Below are 15653 nucleotides of genomic sequence, written 5' to 3'. Positions count from 1 at the left end.
TTACAGCTATATTCATGTGTGCTTCCGTATTTTTTTAATACACAAATTACCCAATGCATGACAATCTGATGTTTCCTTTCTCTCTCTCTTTCTTAATAAGACAAGGCTGTGACATGGAAATATCAAGGTAATTACTCACTGAGACGACCCTTTTTGATAGAAAGCACTTCCCTAATGATCAAGACCCGGAAATTTATATTATAATTCAGATTGCAGAGTTGTTGTTAGGCGTTTCTGAGCTGAACTTATCAGCTGTTTGATTAATGGCTTTTTTCCCTATTTAAGCTGGTCTTAGCTATTCTTGACATATTTGCAAGATTCCTAATAATTTTGAATTGTGCATAACGCTCTTGAAGCCACCAGAAAAGGGAAAAAGCATTAACTATTAACACAGCTAAACCAGGTTTTTGTACCTGATAGTAACTTGTTACAGTTACATATGTGCAAATGATAGAAGCTAAGCTAAGAAGCATGCATAAGCATGAACAGAAGGTGTAGAAACTACATAATAACAACAACAACTAGTTAATTAGCTCACTAGTTAAGAAAGAAAATTTAGAAACATCCATGAGGAGATGACCACGGTACTGATCCTAGCTCTCATTCTTTTTATTCTTTTTTTCTTCATTTATTTTAGCAGATTCTCATTTATGATGCCCTTCAACATCCATTCTTTTTTCTTCCAAATATTTCCCATCTTTCATTAGAGCCTCAAAGTTAAGTCCAGCTCCTCCTTTGAAGTGTTTTGATCATGAGCATCTTCCTTGTCTTCATTAATTAAGGCTTCAGCATTTGGACCAGCATCATCGGTTGTAGTTGAAGCTGAGTACTCCTTCGAACAGGCGCTGTCTTCTTCAGCTTTTGCCCAAAAATCATTTTCTTCATAGAGATACAGCTTCCTGGCCATTGATTCCTTATCGACAGGCTTCTTATAAGGATGATAATTATCGGATTCATGATGAGAAGCCTTATATGAAACCTCTCCACCCTTGACTTCAGTCCTTGCTGGACCGAAGTGGAACCCAGCAGGCATGAAAACTGGCGCTTTCAGGCGATCAAGGATAAAGCCAGAAGCCAGGGGCTGCAGCAACATAGAACCATGGCTAGCCGGCACTGAGTTAATCACTGCCGGTTTTGCCAAATGGCCAAAAATTTGAGCAGATGGGACAACCGTGAGAGGCGTCAGCGATGGAAGAGTGATGGGAGGCTGCCTCATCAACGCGAGGCGTTGTTCGACATAGAGACTGCGCTCCTCATTTCTTTCCTTCTTGTGCGCATTCTGGTGACCTCCCAAGGCATGCGTGGAAGGGAACCTCTTCGAGCAGCGGTAGCATACGAATGGACAAGTTTCTTGGGTTTCACTCAACGGTACTAGTGGTGCTGGTAAGCAAGGAATGGATTGAGCGATTGAATTGGAGCTCTCCGCGGAGTCAGCCTTGGCCTGCATGGTAAAGGAAGAAGAAATTAAGTCAGATTACTTGAGAAAAAGAGAGGTGGCTGCTGTCAACAAAGCAAACTAGGGGAGAGCTACTTATACACGTTGTTTTGGAATCAGACATTGGATTTGTATTTGATGTACATTAAGTGTATATATATATATATATGTAATGTACAGTATTTATACATTATTATTTAATTATAAAATATCATCTCCTAAATATATAAAAATAAAAGTTTAAAAAATTAAAATAAACATTTTTAAAATTTTTAACTTTTAAATTTATTTATTCACGAAATGATAATATTTCACTTATTAATATATAAAATTTATACACTCACAACGTGTCAAATATAAATTTTTAAATTATTAACTAAATTAATTAATTTCTAAAAAAGAGATCATCATCATCTATATATATGAGCTTAAGTATGAGGATTGTTGCGAGTTGCATGAAGTTGAGAAGTGAGGAGACACGTGAGGCTGATGATTGATGTAAGATAAACCTTGGTTTGATTCAAGTCAGAGACACCACTCTGTTTTACATGACTTTGATAACAGGCATGTGCGTTCCATTTCCATCAGACAGCATTCGAAATGAGGCTTCGCTTCATTTCTGGTTTACAGCTTAATCCATCCGCATGAAAAGTGGGTTTATCTCTGTCTTGAATTCTATATACGAGCAACCAAGGGTTAGCTCTTTTCATAATGCTTGAAACAACTGACTTATACCCAAAAATAAATGGGGAAAAATAATCAATTACCCAAAATTTTCATACACTCAAACCATGTATAGATCATTACTTCATTGGTTTGCTTATAAGCAATTTAAATTTAATGAATAAGTAAAACTTATTAAAATATTCGAATCAAGATAAGAGATTCACAATTTTTAAGAGTGATTTATATATCCCGTTTCTTGGTCACTAATTATGTTAGAAAATTTATATTACGTGTTATAATCGTGTCATATAAAAATAAAAATAAAAATATATTAGATAAATAGAAATTTACATAAACACAATAATTATTTTTTTGTTTTAATTTGAATTTTGAAATTGAAAATTAATCCATCCGTAGTGAAGAAGAGAGAATCATTTGCCATAAACCAAATTAAAACGCCCCTCCTGCTTAGAACATTCCAAAACAACGCAATAAATAAAGTCTTGTCTGGGAGCCAGCTTAGGAAAATACGTACTTTGATAATTGGCCTGGGGGACTATGTGTAACCGTCGATGTTCATTAACTCATGGGGTCCACCAAGGTTGCACGTGCGGTGCGGATCCAACATGTCTTTCAGAGCTTCCTACCTACATTTTTTCTGTTCTTTCCAACTGAGATTAAGATAATTCAGTTCTAAGTTTTGACGCAACAATAATAATGAAAATGAACTTTTGAGACTACGGTTGACTTTTGTTTTGGTCAAATGTAATAAAATTTGTAAGAAAGGGGCTTGTATTATATGGATTTGATGACCAAAAATGGTTTGACATGCTGCTCTGCTCCCACCAATTTGTTAAAACTAGGGAGAAATCATACATTCAAAGTTTCAATCAGTTATTCGCTTTAATTAGTTTTAGGAGATATGAAGTTAAGACTATACGAGAAAATGGCAGCTTGTTCCTGATAATCCAAGTCGAATGAAGAAGCTACAATGGTCTTAACTTAACTTTGATTCTAAAAATTTCATGAAACTTAAATACCACCTTCCAGCAGAAAAATTCTACTTTGATGAACAGACTGGTTCCAAATGCCACCCATGAAAGCCTCTTAACCAGGGGGAGAAATCATATAACAAAAAGAAACAACCAATTAACCTTATAACATGTTTGATTATAGAAACAAGGGATATCTTTCTCAACTTAAATAATCCAGATAGGCTGAAGAGTGAATCCAGGAGAAACTGAGGGTGCAAGGGAAAGGGTACTCAGTTTATAACTAGGAAAATTTAGTGGCCAACAGCTTCCCAATTTCTCATACACCAAATGGAAATCTGTACGCAGATAAGGTTAGAGTTACCCACCCCACCCATATGCACAAACATAATTCAAGGCACTCCTAAATCCTGACTTTAAATCACATGACATTGCATGCCTTACAATCCTGAGTACAAGATGAGGAGAAGACAGAAGCTGCTAAATCATCTACTTCCATTTAATATAGAAAACCTAGTTGAATCCATTGCATCCAATTCCAGAGTACAAAATGAACTTAAAGGACAAACATGCCAATATATATCCATTATGCAACACTAGCAAGAGTGTAGACTATCCCAAACACAGTTAAAAGCCAAACAGCTTATTTCACAGTTTTACGCATGCCAAATCTAAACCTTATTTTCAAAGTTCCATGACTCTGTTCATAAGTATTTTTTACTCAGAAATGCCACTTTACAGTATGATCCCTTCCTAAGTTGAAACTTGTAACAGTGAGTTCTACAAATAATAAAGCTCATCTTCCTTCAAGCTTCCCAAAAAATCCCAAGATAGAAAGATAAAACAAACAAAGAATACAGTGAGATTTACTTCATTAGTACATTTCCACACAAGGAGAACAAGGAAAAAGAACAACATTTTCAAAGCTTAAGTACCAATCTCTAAGCAAGGATATATGGTGGATCTAATATAAGTTTCCACAAATATCCCAGAATACGCAAACATGACGGTTGGAGGGCACTTTATCTCTAAAATATTTATGCCTTACCACTTTCAGAGTTAAGATTAGCATATAATTGACAACCAGTTCATAGATTGTATAAATTCTACGAAACGTATAAACCATTGTGCCGACATTTGATCCGTGAAAGTATCTATCAGAAACAGAATGAACATTCACAACTAACTTTTCACTAAAACAGTCTCAACAGATTACAGAAAGATGACAATCAAGCACGGATTATTCCAATATAGGTATAACAGAGCCTAAAGGTTCTCATAGTTAAAAAAGTTTAATCATATAATTATGGCTCTACCTCTTGCACATAAAATCATTTAATCCCATCTAGAATTCAAACACTGGCAACTTACTCATCATTAAAATTAACATACAATCAGATGCAGATGAAAAAATTCAAATATAAAACCCAGTTATTGTCATTAATTATCACATAAAAATCCAAAACTCCAAATGCCCATTAACTAAAACATGAATCTCATTAGAGAAATAGTAGCTAAAATTAATTTTAAAAACACCCAAAAAATCACATACCCAGTTCCTTAAATTCCCCCCAAAGATCAACTAAAACTGAATCAATTAGTCTTGGGGTCAGGCATTGGGAACAACCCAGCACCAGCAGCTCCTCGCGGCGGCGAAAATCCCAAAAACTTTTGCAAATTAGTCCTTATGCTAATCGAACACAAGAAATACAGAAACACCATCGAACAATCCGTCGAATCTTCCCCTTGTAAGCCTCTATGACTCATCTTCATCACAATGCCAATCGGCTTAAAGGGCAATTTGGCCACAACTTTCCCTTCGAAAAGCGAATTCAAGAACCCAAAAACGACGATCAAAACTAGGGCCACGACAGCCCCAGATTTGAACTTGAATAGGGAAAGGTCACGGCTGGATTCTTTAAGGCTGGTTTCGACACGGTCGATTTTCTTGGTTTTGGATTTTTTGTTGGATAACTTGTTTGGGTTTTGGTCGGTCTTCATGGTTTCGAGTTTCTTGGCTGCTTTGTCGATTGAGGATTTGAGGGATTTGTAAGAGTTGGTTCGGTAGATTAAGAGCCAGGATATGGCTTCGCAGACTACGGCTGTGCAGAAGGAGATGGCTACCACTGTTAGGCTGTCGGAGTATTTAAACGATGATAGGAATTGGGGTGTCGCCATTTGGACTAGAAAGTGAAAGAAAACGTTTTCTCGGGAAAGTTCGTTTGAGAAGGAAACTGAAAACTTCCGATCTGAGGTTCGTTGGCAGTCAAAAAAGATTCGAAAGTGGACAAGTTGCTGTGATTCTGGGTCTAAAGTTGGGCTTTGACCGTACTGCTTTTTTCACTTGCTGAATCTGCCCATTAAAAATTGGCTGGTTTGGGTTTAATAGTGGGCTAACTTGGATGACGTAGAAATCATGATAATTTACCAAAAACACAGCATTGGCCACCAATGGAAGAGAAGTTAATAAGGCGGCAGCATTGGCTGCCATTAAAGAGGCAAAAGCTTCAGCTTCTGGGAAATGAGTGACAAAAGTCACATGAAAGATGATCTTTCCTGACAAATACAACGAATCTAATCAAGGTGGCCACTTCATTTGGCAAATAACCTCTCAATTCTAATAAAAAATTATTAAGAGAGACAAGAGACATTAATAAATCACATGAAATGAATAAAGACTTTATGAACTCAACATTGAAAAATGGATATATATATATATATACAGCATTGCACCATACCTCATCACCAATAAATGGGCCATAATTCTAACTTCTTGATTTTGATTCATTATTTTATTTATTTTGCCATATTACCTTCTTTTGATTGAGCAAGAATGGGATTTTTCTATATATGTATATACTCGTCTTGATCTGCATATTGCAAGCGTCAGAGATTCATTAGAGAGTCAGTTTAGTTTGAGATCTTGAACTCAAATATTGTACAAGTAAAATGAATCATAACAAATTATAAAAGAAAAGGTATTACCGTTTGTTATATAAGAAACTCATCCAATAAGTAAAACAACTTAGAAATCCAATTGCAGTTATGATAACTTGGACAGTATCTAATTTTGTCAAGGTAGTACGTGAACCGTCACATTAATTATTGATATCATACCATACTCGAACACCGAAGTGAACATTTGTCACTTAGCAAAGGGACAACGTTCAAACATGCTGTGCCTCTTAAAATCTGAGAATGGTGGCGGGAAGCCAACAGCTGTTGAAAATTGAGATATGATCACTCAGACATGTCCGAAAACGACCAACTTCTTCTATCATATTAGCCCAAAATATCTGCTTCTAATTTACCAAAAAACAGAAGAGGACACGTAGCAAGTATGTTCAAAGGGCAGGTGGAGATTTAAGTATATGAGAGGTTTTCAGAACTTGCTAATAAACATCTAGCAGTTGTTCAAGGGAGTCTATCAAACTGCATGGTTTTTTATTTTTTGGATTTTTGTTCTTCTTTCTAGCAATTTGAGTTTAATGGGGTCGTTGTTTAAAGTCTCAGACATGTGAATTGTTCTGAAAAAGTTGTTTACGAGGTGAGTCTGATTTGCTCAGAATCATTAATTTGTCCTCCATTTCAGTGTATGTTGTTTCTTGCTGTTATCCGGTGGTCTTTTTGTGTCCCCTGGAAACTTGTTTTGCTTCTTCCTTTCGATTTAGAATGGATTGGTATATGGGGTTCAATCTTCTTCAAATTTTGGTGTGAGGTTTGTTGCTAAGCATATTAGATTGGTGGGCCTTTTTTCTTTTTGGTTAACTTCTTAGTTATCTTTTCGTAAAAGGAATGGAAGGTGGTGATTTGAACAATGTGAGAACTCCATTGTTGTCAAGTGAAGGAGAAAAGCTAATCCAGAATGGGCAAACAGAATATTTTTACTCAGTTGATGCTTTGAAGTGTGAATTCTTCTCCAAATTGCCTGATAGAGTTCGGTCTGGGCTTGATCCTGAGACCCCTTTTCATATGGACCTTTCTAAAACCACTGGCTTGATTGAAGGTAACCAACTCTCTTTCTATTACCCCCAATTCTTTTCTAGTTCTCATATGTGATATTACTTGTTGAAGAATATGAGTAAAACTCTATGCATTTTCTCTTATATTTTTCTTTTAATACTGCTTGATAGCAACTCATACTCGATTAATGCCGACGGCAATGAGAATGTCTTGTGGAGGCTATATAGTAATTATTCTTAGTAAAATATGAATTGCAAATTTGCAATGATACATTTCCAGCGCTGGAGAAGAAGGATTTTTTGTTGAGCTAGAAGTTTTATACAAGCTTTCTGTTTGTATGGTCAGTAACTGCAGACACATTTTCAGCTATTAAGTGATTGTTATCATTCCAGGTTCAGTTAAGGCAGCTCATTAGTATGATAAAACTTTATTAAGAGGGCACTCTGTGTAGAAGAATACGATTGAAGAATAACAAGGAATTTTGATCTTAGTCCAGAATAAAACCCTAGCCAATGATTAAACTATCTTGCTAAATGATCAATATGTCAAAAGAAAGTCTTGTTTGATGCAATTTACGAGTTTCTTTACTCTGTAATAAGTTACTGATTAGTAAACGACTGACGTCTTGTTTGATGCAATAGCAAAGACTTGTTTGCATAGGGACATATATAGCATGAGTTGGAGTCTTGAGTTCCTTCTCCTCGTTGGAAACTTTTTTTACTCTCTGAAACTTCTTTGCATTTAGCATGTAAAGGCTTGTTATTGCTTTTAGTATTACAGAGACAAATGCAGCTTTTTTTTGTGACCGTAGCCATTAGAAGTGGAGGTTTAGGACCCAGAGTTTTGAATTTGCAGAAGAAAAACAATGGGTTATAGGGAATTTCTGCTCATTTGCTAGTGTCACTGGATCAATGTGGATTAATCTTTTACTGGCAAATTACCTAGGAATATAAATCCGAAGAATATTTTTGCTGGAACTTCAGTTGGTGGTGGTACACATGACTGATATTTGGGTGATATTTGTCTTCTATTTTCTTCTCACTGTTTTGATTTAAATGAAGTATAGTATTGCAAAACTAAGGAAATGATTTTGAAAATTTCTTTACACTTCCATGTAATCTAAATCTTAAAGACTTAAACTCAAGCTTTTAGAGAACAAATTATCCCCTTTCCTTTTTATGTTTCTCTCTGCTGATCCTTATTCATTTATTTTACTTTTTCTGTCAGGTGAAAAAGAATACTATGAAAAACAATTTGCTACATTGAGATCTTTTGAGGAAGTTGATTCCCTAGAATTACCCCATGTCATAGATGAAGCACAAGGTCATGAAGAACAAGCCCAACATGAGAGAGCAATTAACTTTTCTAACTGGGCAAATGGTTTTTTGCTTGCTTTTAAGGTGATCCACCTTTCCCATATTTCTCATAGAATTTTGGAAACTAAATGTGCAATGTTGAATTTTTTACTCACGCAAGTGTACGTATCGCAAAGTTAATATAGATATGAGTAGAGTGTCGATTCCATAGAAAATTGAATTAATCCTTATAGTAAACTACTAAAATTAACACATCTTACTTTTATCTAAACAATTTAAATTAATAAACTAATAACGAAAATTAAAACTTAATCTAAAATCTATTAGTAAATTTACTTTATTAAATGTAAATGACTACCAAACCTAAAGATTATGATATCTCTCAATATTTTATCTGAATATTGTCTCTCTCTCTCTTAACTCAATTTAGTGAATTAAGTTGCTAATTTAGAATTTTTAATTATTTACAAGTCTCTATCGGAGTTTCTTATAAAAATATATCTCCCAATTAATTTACTATATGTTTATGCAAATTAAATTAAAGAAATATTCATTAAGTTTGTGCTCTAATTTTGACTGCGTATGGCTTATAAATGTATGTCTACCCTATATGCAAATCAAACTACCTAATCAACTAACTGTATTCAATTATACGCTATTTTATTCAAGATTTACCTAAATTTCCTTCGTCAAAGTTTAACTTAAGTTTTCAATTCAATCTAATTGATGATCAAGCAATTAAAAGCATTAAGAATAAAATAAAATAAACTTAAATCTATCAAACATAAGTAAAAGAGAGATAAATAATTCATATTACATATTGAGTTCAATTATAATCTTAAATTAAAAATTTAGTTCCCTATCAAGTTATATATCATCATTAAATAAAATTTAAACATTAAAACCAATAGAATAAAAAAATAACAAAAAGATAGAAAAAACCAAGGAATGAATTCTTGATCTCCAAATCTCCTTGAATTCTTCAAATTCCTCCAATAACTCTGTAGTTTGACTCTCAGCTATTAATCTGGTGTTTTTTCCTCCCCTTTAAATTCTCCGAAAGGTTATTTTTATAGGCTTTGAAGTTAGATTAAGTTGATTGAAAAAAGAAGTCAATTTTAGCTGAGATTTCCTTATCAAACTATGTAAGTCGCAGTTTTACCAAATTAATTAACAGAAATCGTAATTACTCTAAGACTGCTGCAGTGCGTCAACTTCAAAAAGATTTTGACCATCCTATAAGCCGAATTGGATGAAGTGGTAAACATAAAAGTTGTAGATATTTCTCTCAGCTTTCCAATGGTTCAAGAATCGCTTCATTTGGAGCTTTGTAGAGAAAGTTATGGCCAAAATACTAAAACATGTATATTGAAAGTCTGCACCTCAAACTTGCTCTCCTTCTTCCATTGAAATTCTTCTTTCAAACACCTACAAAAGCACATATAAATCTTATGTTAACTACATTAACACCAAATTAAATATAAAATTAACTAAGATTAGATTGACTCATATAAAATAATTAATTTAAAATAATTAAATAAAACCTATTAATTTCTATACATTACTACAAAAACTAGCCAAATTATTATCAAAATTAAGCCCAAATAACTCTATATCATAGAGTTATCATGCAACCAGTGAGGTTTTCTGGATTTGGCTTAAGATTTCAAATAACTTAGGGTCTGCCTGCAAAACATGCTTATTCATTTAATAGTTTCGGTCTGCTTATATCTTAACATTTATATAGAATAGGGTCACTTAGTATAGCAGAGTATTCTGTTTTGTTATATTTATAAGCAATATGACAATTCTGGCAACAAACTTGAGACAAAAGGTTATGTGTGGATTATTTTATTATCCAGTTAGGCTATTTCATTTTAGGCCTTCCACAGCCTTAGCAACTAATTTTTACGTGTGTTTTTCCTTAACAAGAAAGCAATTGAAGTGAATGTATACCATGCACCTGCAGATATATGCAACAGTCAAGAGTGGATCCCTAGCAATCGCTGCATCGACGCTAGATTCTTTGCTAGATCTTTTAGCAGGCGGTATACTATGGTTTACAAATCTGTCAATGAAAAGCATAAACATCTACAAGTATCCTATTGGAAAACTAAGGATGCAGCCAGTAGGCATTATCATCTTTGCTGCTGTCATGGCCACCCTTGGTATGTTCTTTTGCTTTATCCTTCATCACATGTACATTAACCGGGTTAATTGTTGAGGTTTCCCCCATAAATTTATGACTATATCTTCCCTGAACATGATTTAAGCAAACAAAATTGAAATGCTTTCTGGAGAATCAAATTCACTCACTTATTCTACTAATCTAGTTAGTACCGTAAAGTTTACCAAAAATTTTATGTAGTTGCTTTACTAATCTTCAGTTGAAAAAAATAAGATAATATTTTTGAACTTTTTATGTTCATGGACCAAATCCAAGAACAAAGACACCCTACTATTACCTGCAAGTGAATGCCTTGAGCCTGACCGGAACTCAACATCTGATATCTTGATCTTATGCTGAATTTCTAATGAGCTTCTACATTTTGAAGGATACAAATTTTATTAAAATATTAGAGGGAGAAAGAATGCCCTAACAATGACTGCATAGCCTCCTTCCAACTATCATGTACAGGCTTCCAGGTGCTGGTTGAAGCTATAGAACAATTGATCAAAGACAAACCGTCTGATAAAATGACTTCACTGCAACTGATCTGGCTATATTCAATTATGCTGACAGCTACTGCACTCAAACTTGTCCTATGGTTTTACTGTAGAAGCTCAGGGAGCAAAATTGTCCGTGCCTATGCAAAGGTTAATGCCAATGATTAGCATGATATTTTATAACGTCTCTGGTAGGTTCTGATGGTTTACTCCTTTGTATAATGATGATTGACAGGATCATTATTTTGATGTGGTAACAAATCTAGTCGGTTTGATTGCTGCTGTTCTTGGTGATAAGTTTTACTGGTGGATTGACCCTGTTGGTGCTATCATCCTTGCCCTCTATACTATAACAAATTGGTCTGGAACTGTACTGGAAAATGCAGGTGGGTTTCTGGTTCTCTTTCTCTTTCTTTCACAGATACAGACACAAATGCACAATAGAATAGCTACTAATCTTCGAGTATTTAGAAGTAACAGATAGAACATTGATCCCTATATAAAATTTTGAACATTCCTTGAAGTATAACATTCTTGATAGTAACTCACTATCCATGATAGTACATCAATTTATTATTAGCAAAGATCAGTAGCTTAAATTCTCAGAAAAAGAAAAAAGGATCCGTAGTTTATTGCTGCTCATTGATATTTGATTAGATATAATTCAGATTACCAGAAACCTCTAGTTTTATTCTTATAAGTTTTTCTTTCCATTAATGGACAGTTGTCCTCATTTTCAACATAAGAACATCTGTTCTCATCTTTTCTGGTTGAGGTGAGGGTTTGTTAAGTAGAAAAAAGAATGCCTTCTTGTATGTATCAGCATCTAATGTCCTGGAATCCAGACATAAGAACTTTAGCTTGTTCCTTGACATTCTTATTTAATTCAGGTGATTTTATGCCACCATTTATTTTCTGAACTTCTGTTCATGTAGTTTCGTTGGTTGGACAATCGGCTCCTCCTGAAGTTTTGCAGAAACTTACATACCTCGTCCTGAGGCACCATCCTCTAATCAAAAGAGTCGATACTGTTCGAGCCTATACTTTTGGTGTCTTATTCTTTGTTGAGGTTGGTTTATAGCAAATGTTTACAGATCTTGCTTCATATATATCTCGTCAAAGACATCAGTTCATCATGATATTGCATCCGGTTCCATCTCCTTAGTTTGACAGACAGCCTTGAATTGAGTTTTGCCTTATTTATTACATGTGCAAACATATGTATGTCATTTTGTAGTTCTTAGCACTGAACAGGTTCATTTCTTAAAAACATTTTCAATATGTGCCAAGAAAAGAAACCTGAACGATATCTAAGCAAAATGTCCAGCTTAATTTACTAGATTTGATTCTGTTGGTTCTCCCTTTACAAAATCAGGTTGATATTGAACTGCCTGAGGACTTGCCATTGAAAGAGGCACATGCTATTGGAGAATCATTGCAGATAAAGATTGAAGAACTCCCTGAAGTTGAACGAGCCTTCGTTCACCTTGATTTCGAATGTGAGCACAAGCCAGAGCACTCTGTTCTCAACAGACTCCCCAGCACTCAGCCTTGACCTTCATTTTCCCAGACCAAAATACTATGCTGTCATCGGCTAACTTGGTGAACATGACACCAAACTGTTCAGTCCAATGCATTGAGATGTATAAATTAGGAACTGCATGACTTTAGCCAAGAGAATCCGAGTTCGGAGTAGGATATATTTAACTTTTGGAAAATGAATGTAGTTTTTGACATTGTGTTTCTAAGGAAATAAAAAAAAAATTATATTTCAATACATTAATCTCAATATACATATTTCATGAAAATAACAAACCATTCGAAATTTTACTTAATTATCACTATTTTGAGTGTTCATAATATGGAAATCAACTCAGCTGATAAAAAAAAATGAATTATTTTGTTCTTATTGAGAGTGATCAATGTGTCAAAAATCAAAATAGCCAATGAATTATTTTCTTTTCTCTTCCTTTGTTTTTTTCTTTTTCTTTTTCTTCTTTGGGTCAAGAAAACAAGTTGAAACGAATGAGAAAGGGTCAATATCATCATTGTATTCAATTGGCAAGCCCAAAACTTAATGGGCTTTCCATCCTTATTTTTCTCATTTCTAAACCTGCTGGTACTGCCCACAGCCAGCTGCTGCGCTCAAGGGGAGTCGAGGTTAGCTTCTATTTCTCCATTTTATCCTTTTTTTTTTTTTATCTTGTTGCAATTTTGTTTGCTCCTTTTCTTCTTTTGTTTTTCCTTCCTTCCATTCTTGTCTTCCAATTATATGAACTAATAATTATTAGCAAATATTACAAAACTTTAAAACCGTAATCCTTTTACCAATTGGGTTCTCAGCAAATGAAATTTTCTATCACAGCTGTGAGACTTCCATAGATTTTCTATTCTTGGTGTAAGTTATGGGTATCCATTGTTTCAGCTGAATTATGGGTATATATTCTTCTTTGTGGCTTTTTTTTTTTTTTGTTCCTTTTCTCAGCTTGTAAAGTAGATTATATTAAATTTGAGAAGAACGTTAGAATTACCCATTCGCTTAGCTTTTTACGATCTTGTTGTGTATATTAGAGATGGCTTGGGCTTTTTGGTGTATTCATGGCCTGCCAGTTGCCATTGCCAATGGAAATTGTTCTTTCCCATTCTTTTGTTCATTTTAAAGTATTGACATTGCACAGTTCTTGATGGCAGGAGGGTAGTATGGAAGGGAATGTTTGGTCTTATGAAGATATACTGAAGATGCATAATAATAGAGTGAACAGCCAAACTCGTTAACTTTAAGGGTGTTAAGCTTTTTCTTAATTTATCTCTGTCAAATATCGCCAAGTTGTTTGTATTTGCTCATCTTGAACCAAAATTTTCTCCATAATTGAATACACTATTTAGCTTCAATGAGATCACTCCTATTACCTTGCTCTTTCCTCCATCCCTCTCCTCCTCGCCTGTCCCTTCCTAGACTTCAATCACAGCCTCGACATATTAACAGTGACAGTTCCCGTCATGATATATGCCATGCCTCTCCTCCTTGTCTTTCATTTCAATCCAACTTTTCATGTAAGTCACTATGCAGTCATCAGTCATTAGCTGGAACTGCAAACGCTTCAAATGAGGGGGCAGTTTCAGTTATCAATATTGAAGATTTTTATGAAAAAGATTGGTCGTTTCTTGATTCAGATTATTTAAATTCTGAACAAGTTAGGCAAAATATTGACCGCATTACATCTGCGGGGGAGATTGAGGAGACTTCTAGAGTACTAGTCTCAATTGGTTCTGAAGGATTTGTGGATCATTTGGTTGAATCATCACCGAGCCAATTGTTGCTTGTAGTCCATGATTCTATTCTTATCTTAGCCGGAATTAAAGAAAAATATGATGAGGTTAAGTGTTGGCAAGGAGAATTGATAGGTGTGCCAGAGAAATGGTCACCACTGGACGTTGTATTTCTCTATTTTCTGCCTGCTTTGCCGTTCAAACTTGACCAGATTTTCACATTGCTGGCAAAACGTTGTTCACCAGGTAATCCTGCTGGATATTTGGTAAAATTTAAGTCGATCCTATGTTTTATTTCATTTTACTTTTGACTACTGGCAAGGAATGCATGTATCACAGACTGTATGTTGCTATTGCTGTCTCTGCCAAATAGTATATCTTTACCTATTGAAAGAGCTTAGTAGATACTCAACAAGGGGAGGGAACAAGAAAATGAAAAAGGGCTTAGTAGAGTTTGCATGTATTAGAATGAAAAGTTGTTAGCCATGTCTAGTCTGTTGCCCTCTTTACAAAGTGAGATTGTGACTGTTACTTGTACAGGTGCAAGACTGGTAATTAGCCATCCCCAAGGTAGAGCAGTGCTACAGCAGCAAGGGAAACAGTTCCCTGACGTTATAGTTGCAAACTTGCCCGATAAAACGACTTTACAGAGAGTTGCAGCTGACCATTCCTTTGAGATGACTGAATTTGAAGATGAGCCTGGATTTTATCTGGCTGTTTTGAAGTTTATTAAGGCAAACAATGAAGTTTAGATTCGTACTTAGCTCGGGCTTGAATTGTTTTGAGGTATCCTAATTGTGTTAAAGAATTGAGGATCCCAATAATAAAGTGCTAGTACCACAGCTACTTTTTGCTTATTTGGCCACATAGGTTTCGATTTTATGACTACTATTAAGTCTTTCCTTGCCCCTTTCACGTTTTTGTCAGCATATGAATCTTTGATGAAGATAATTCAGCAAAAGAAATTTCAATTCCATTGTCTGAAAGGTCATCCTTTGCGCTCTTTTCTAATCCTGAATAAATCAATTACTTGGCTTCTAGAATCTATATCCTACTTGAAGACAAACAAAATGACAAACCCTACCATTTTGCAAGCTTCCATCATGGCAATATTCCTTGCTGCTCAAGGTTAAGAGGTGAACATATCTTCCTTTGGGAAAAGATCAGAAAATATAGATTATAGTGTTCCGCAGACAAGCAACTACATTCTGATTACCAGATCTGTTGTTTAATAAACTTTTCTTCTAGGAAGAATGGAAAGGAATGTTATTCCTTACAAGGAGGAAGATCTTCCTGTCAGCAACAAATCAAACTCAAAGTCACTTGGGACATGCAAGTCCAATT

General features: G+C 34.8%; 4 protein-coding genes across 6 annotated transcripts; 2 read left to right on the top strand and 2 right to left on the bottom strand.

The window, feature by feature from the left end:
* On the bottom strand, positions 452 to 2016 carry LOC18599144 (the record flags this gene model as incomplete). The annotated part of the gene is made up of 2 exons (XM_007028983.2): positions 452 to 1441; positions 1945 to 2016. Coding segments are annotated over 2 exons (810 nt in total), but the record flags the coding sequence as incomplete, so codon positions are not given.
* On the bottom strand, positions 4493 to 5504 carry LOC18599143 (transmembrane and coiled-coil domain-containing protein 1). Its single transcript, XM_007028982.2, has one exon. The coding sequence runs from the start codon at positions 5269 to 5271 to the stop codon at positions 4687 to 4689; it is 585 nt and encodes a 194-aa protein (XP_007029044.1). The 5' UTR covers positions 5272 to 5504; the 3' UTR covers positions 4493 to 4686.
* Positions 6440 to 12770, top strand: LOC18599142 (metal tolerance protein 4). 2 transcript variants are annotated; one of them, XM_007028981.2, is made up of 8 exons: positions 6440 to 6640; positions 6887 to 7099; positions 8284 to 8456; positions 10342 to 10540; positions 11116 to 11189; positions 11275 to 11425; positions 11975 to 12108; positions 12415 to 12770. In XM_007028981.2, the coding sequence occupies exons 2-8, from the start codon at positions 6889 to 6891 to the stop codon at positions 12592 to 12594; spliced, it is 1122 nt and encodes a 373-aa protein (XP_007029043.1). In that variant the 5' UTR covers positions 6440 to 6640; positions 6887 to 6888; the 3' UTR covers positions 12595 to 12770. The 2 variants fall into 2 exon arrangements, with proteins under 2 accessions (XP_007029043.1, XP_007029042.1); XM_007028980.2 differs by having other exon boundaries at positions 11011 to 11189.
* LOC18599141 lies at positions 13128 to 15285 on the top strand. 2 transcript variants are annotated; one of them, XM_007028979.2, is made up of 3 exons: positions 13128 to 13199; positions 13731 to 14555; positions 14850 to 15285. In XM_007028979.2, exons 2-3 carry the CDS (start codon positions 13931 to 13933, stop codon positions 15059 to 15061), a joined length of 837 nt encoding a protein of 278 aa, XP_007029041.2. In that variant the 5' UTR covers positions 13128 to 13199; positions 13731 to 13930; the 3' UTR covers positions 15062 to 15285. The 2 variants fall into 2 exon arrangements, with proteins under 2 accessions (XP_007029041.2, XP_017976037.1); XM_018120548.1 differs by lacking the exon at positions 13128 to 13199 and adding an exon at positions 13278 to 13475.

This window comes from Theobroma cacao, chromosome 5 (assembly GCF_000208745.1).
Source record: "Theobroma cacao cultivar B97-61/B2 chromosome 5, Criollo_cocoa_genome_V2, whole genome shotgun sequence".
In the NCBI taxonomy this organism is placed as follows: domain Eukaryota; kingdom Viridiplantae; phylum Streptophyta; class Magnoliopsida; order Malvales; family Malvaceae; genus Theobroma; species Theobroma cacao.
Note: the sequence above shows the minus strand (reverse complement) of the source record. Positions and strands in the feature narration are given on the sequence as shown.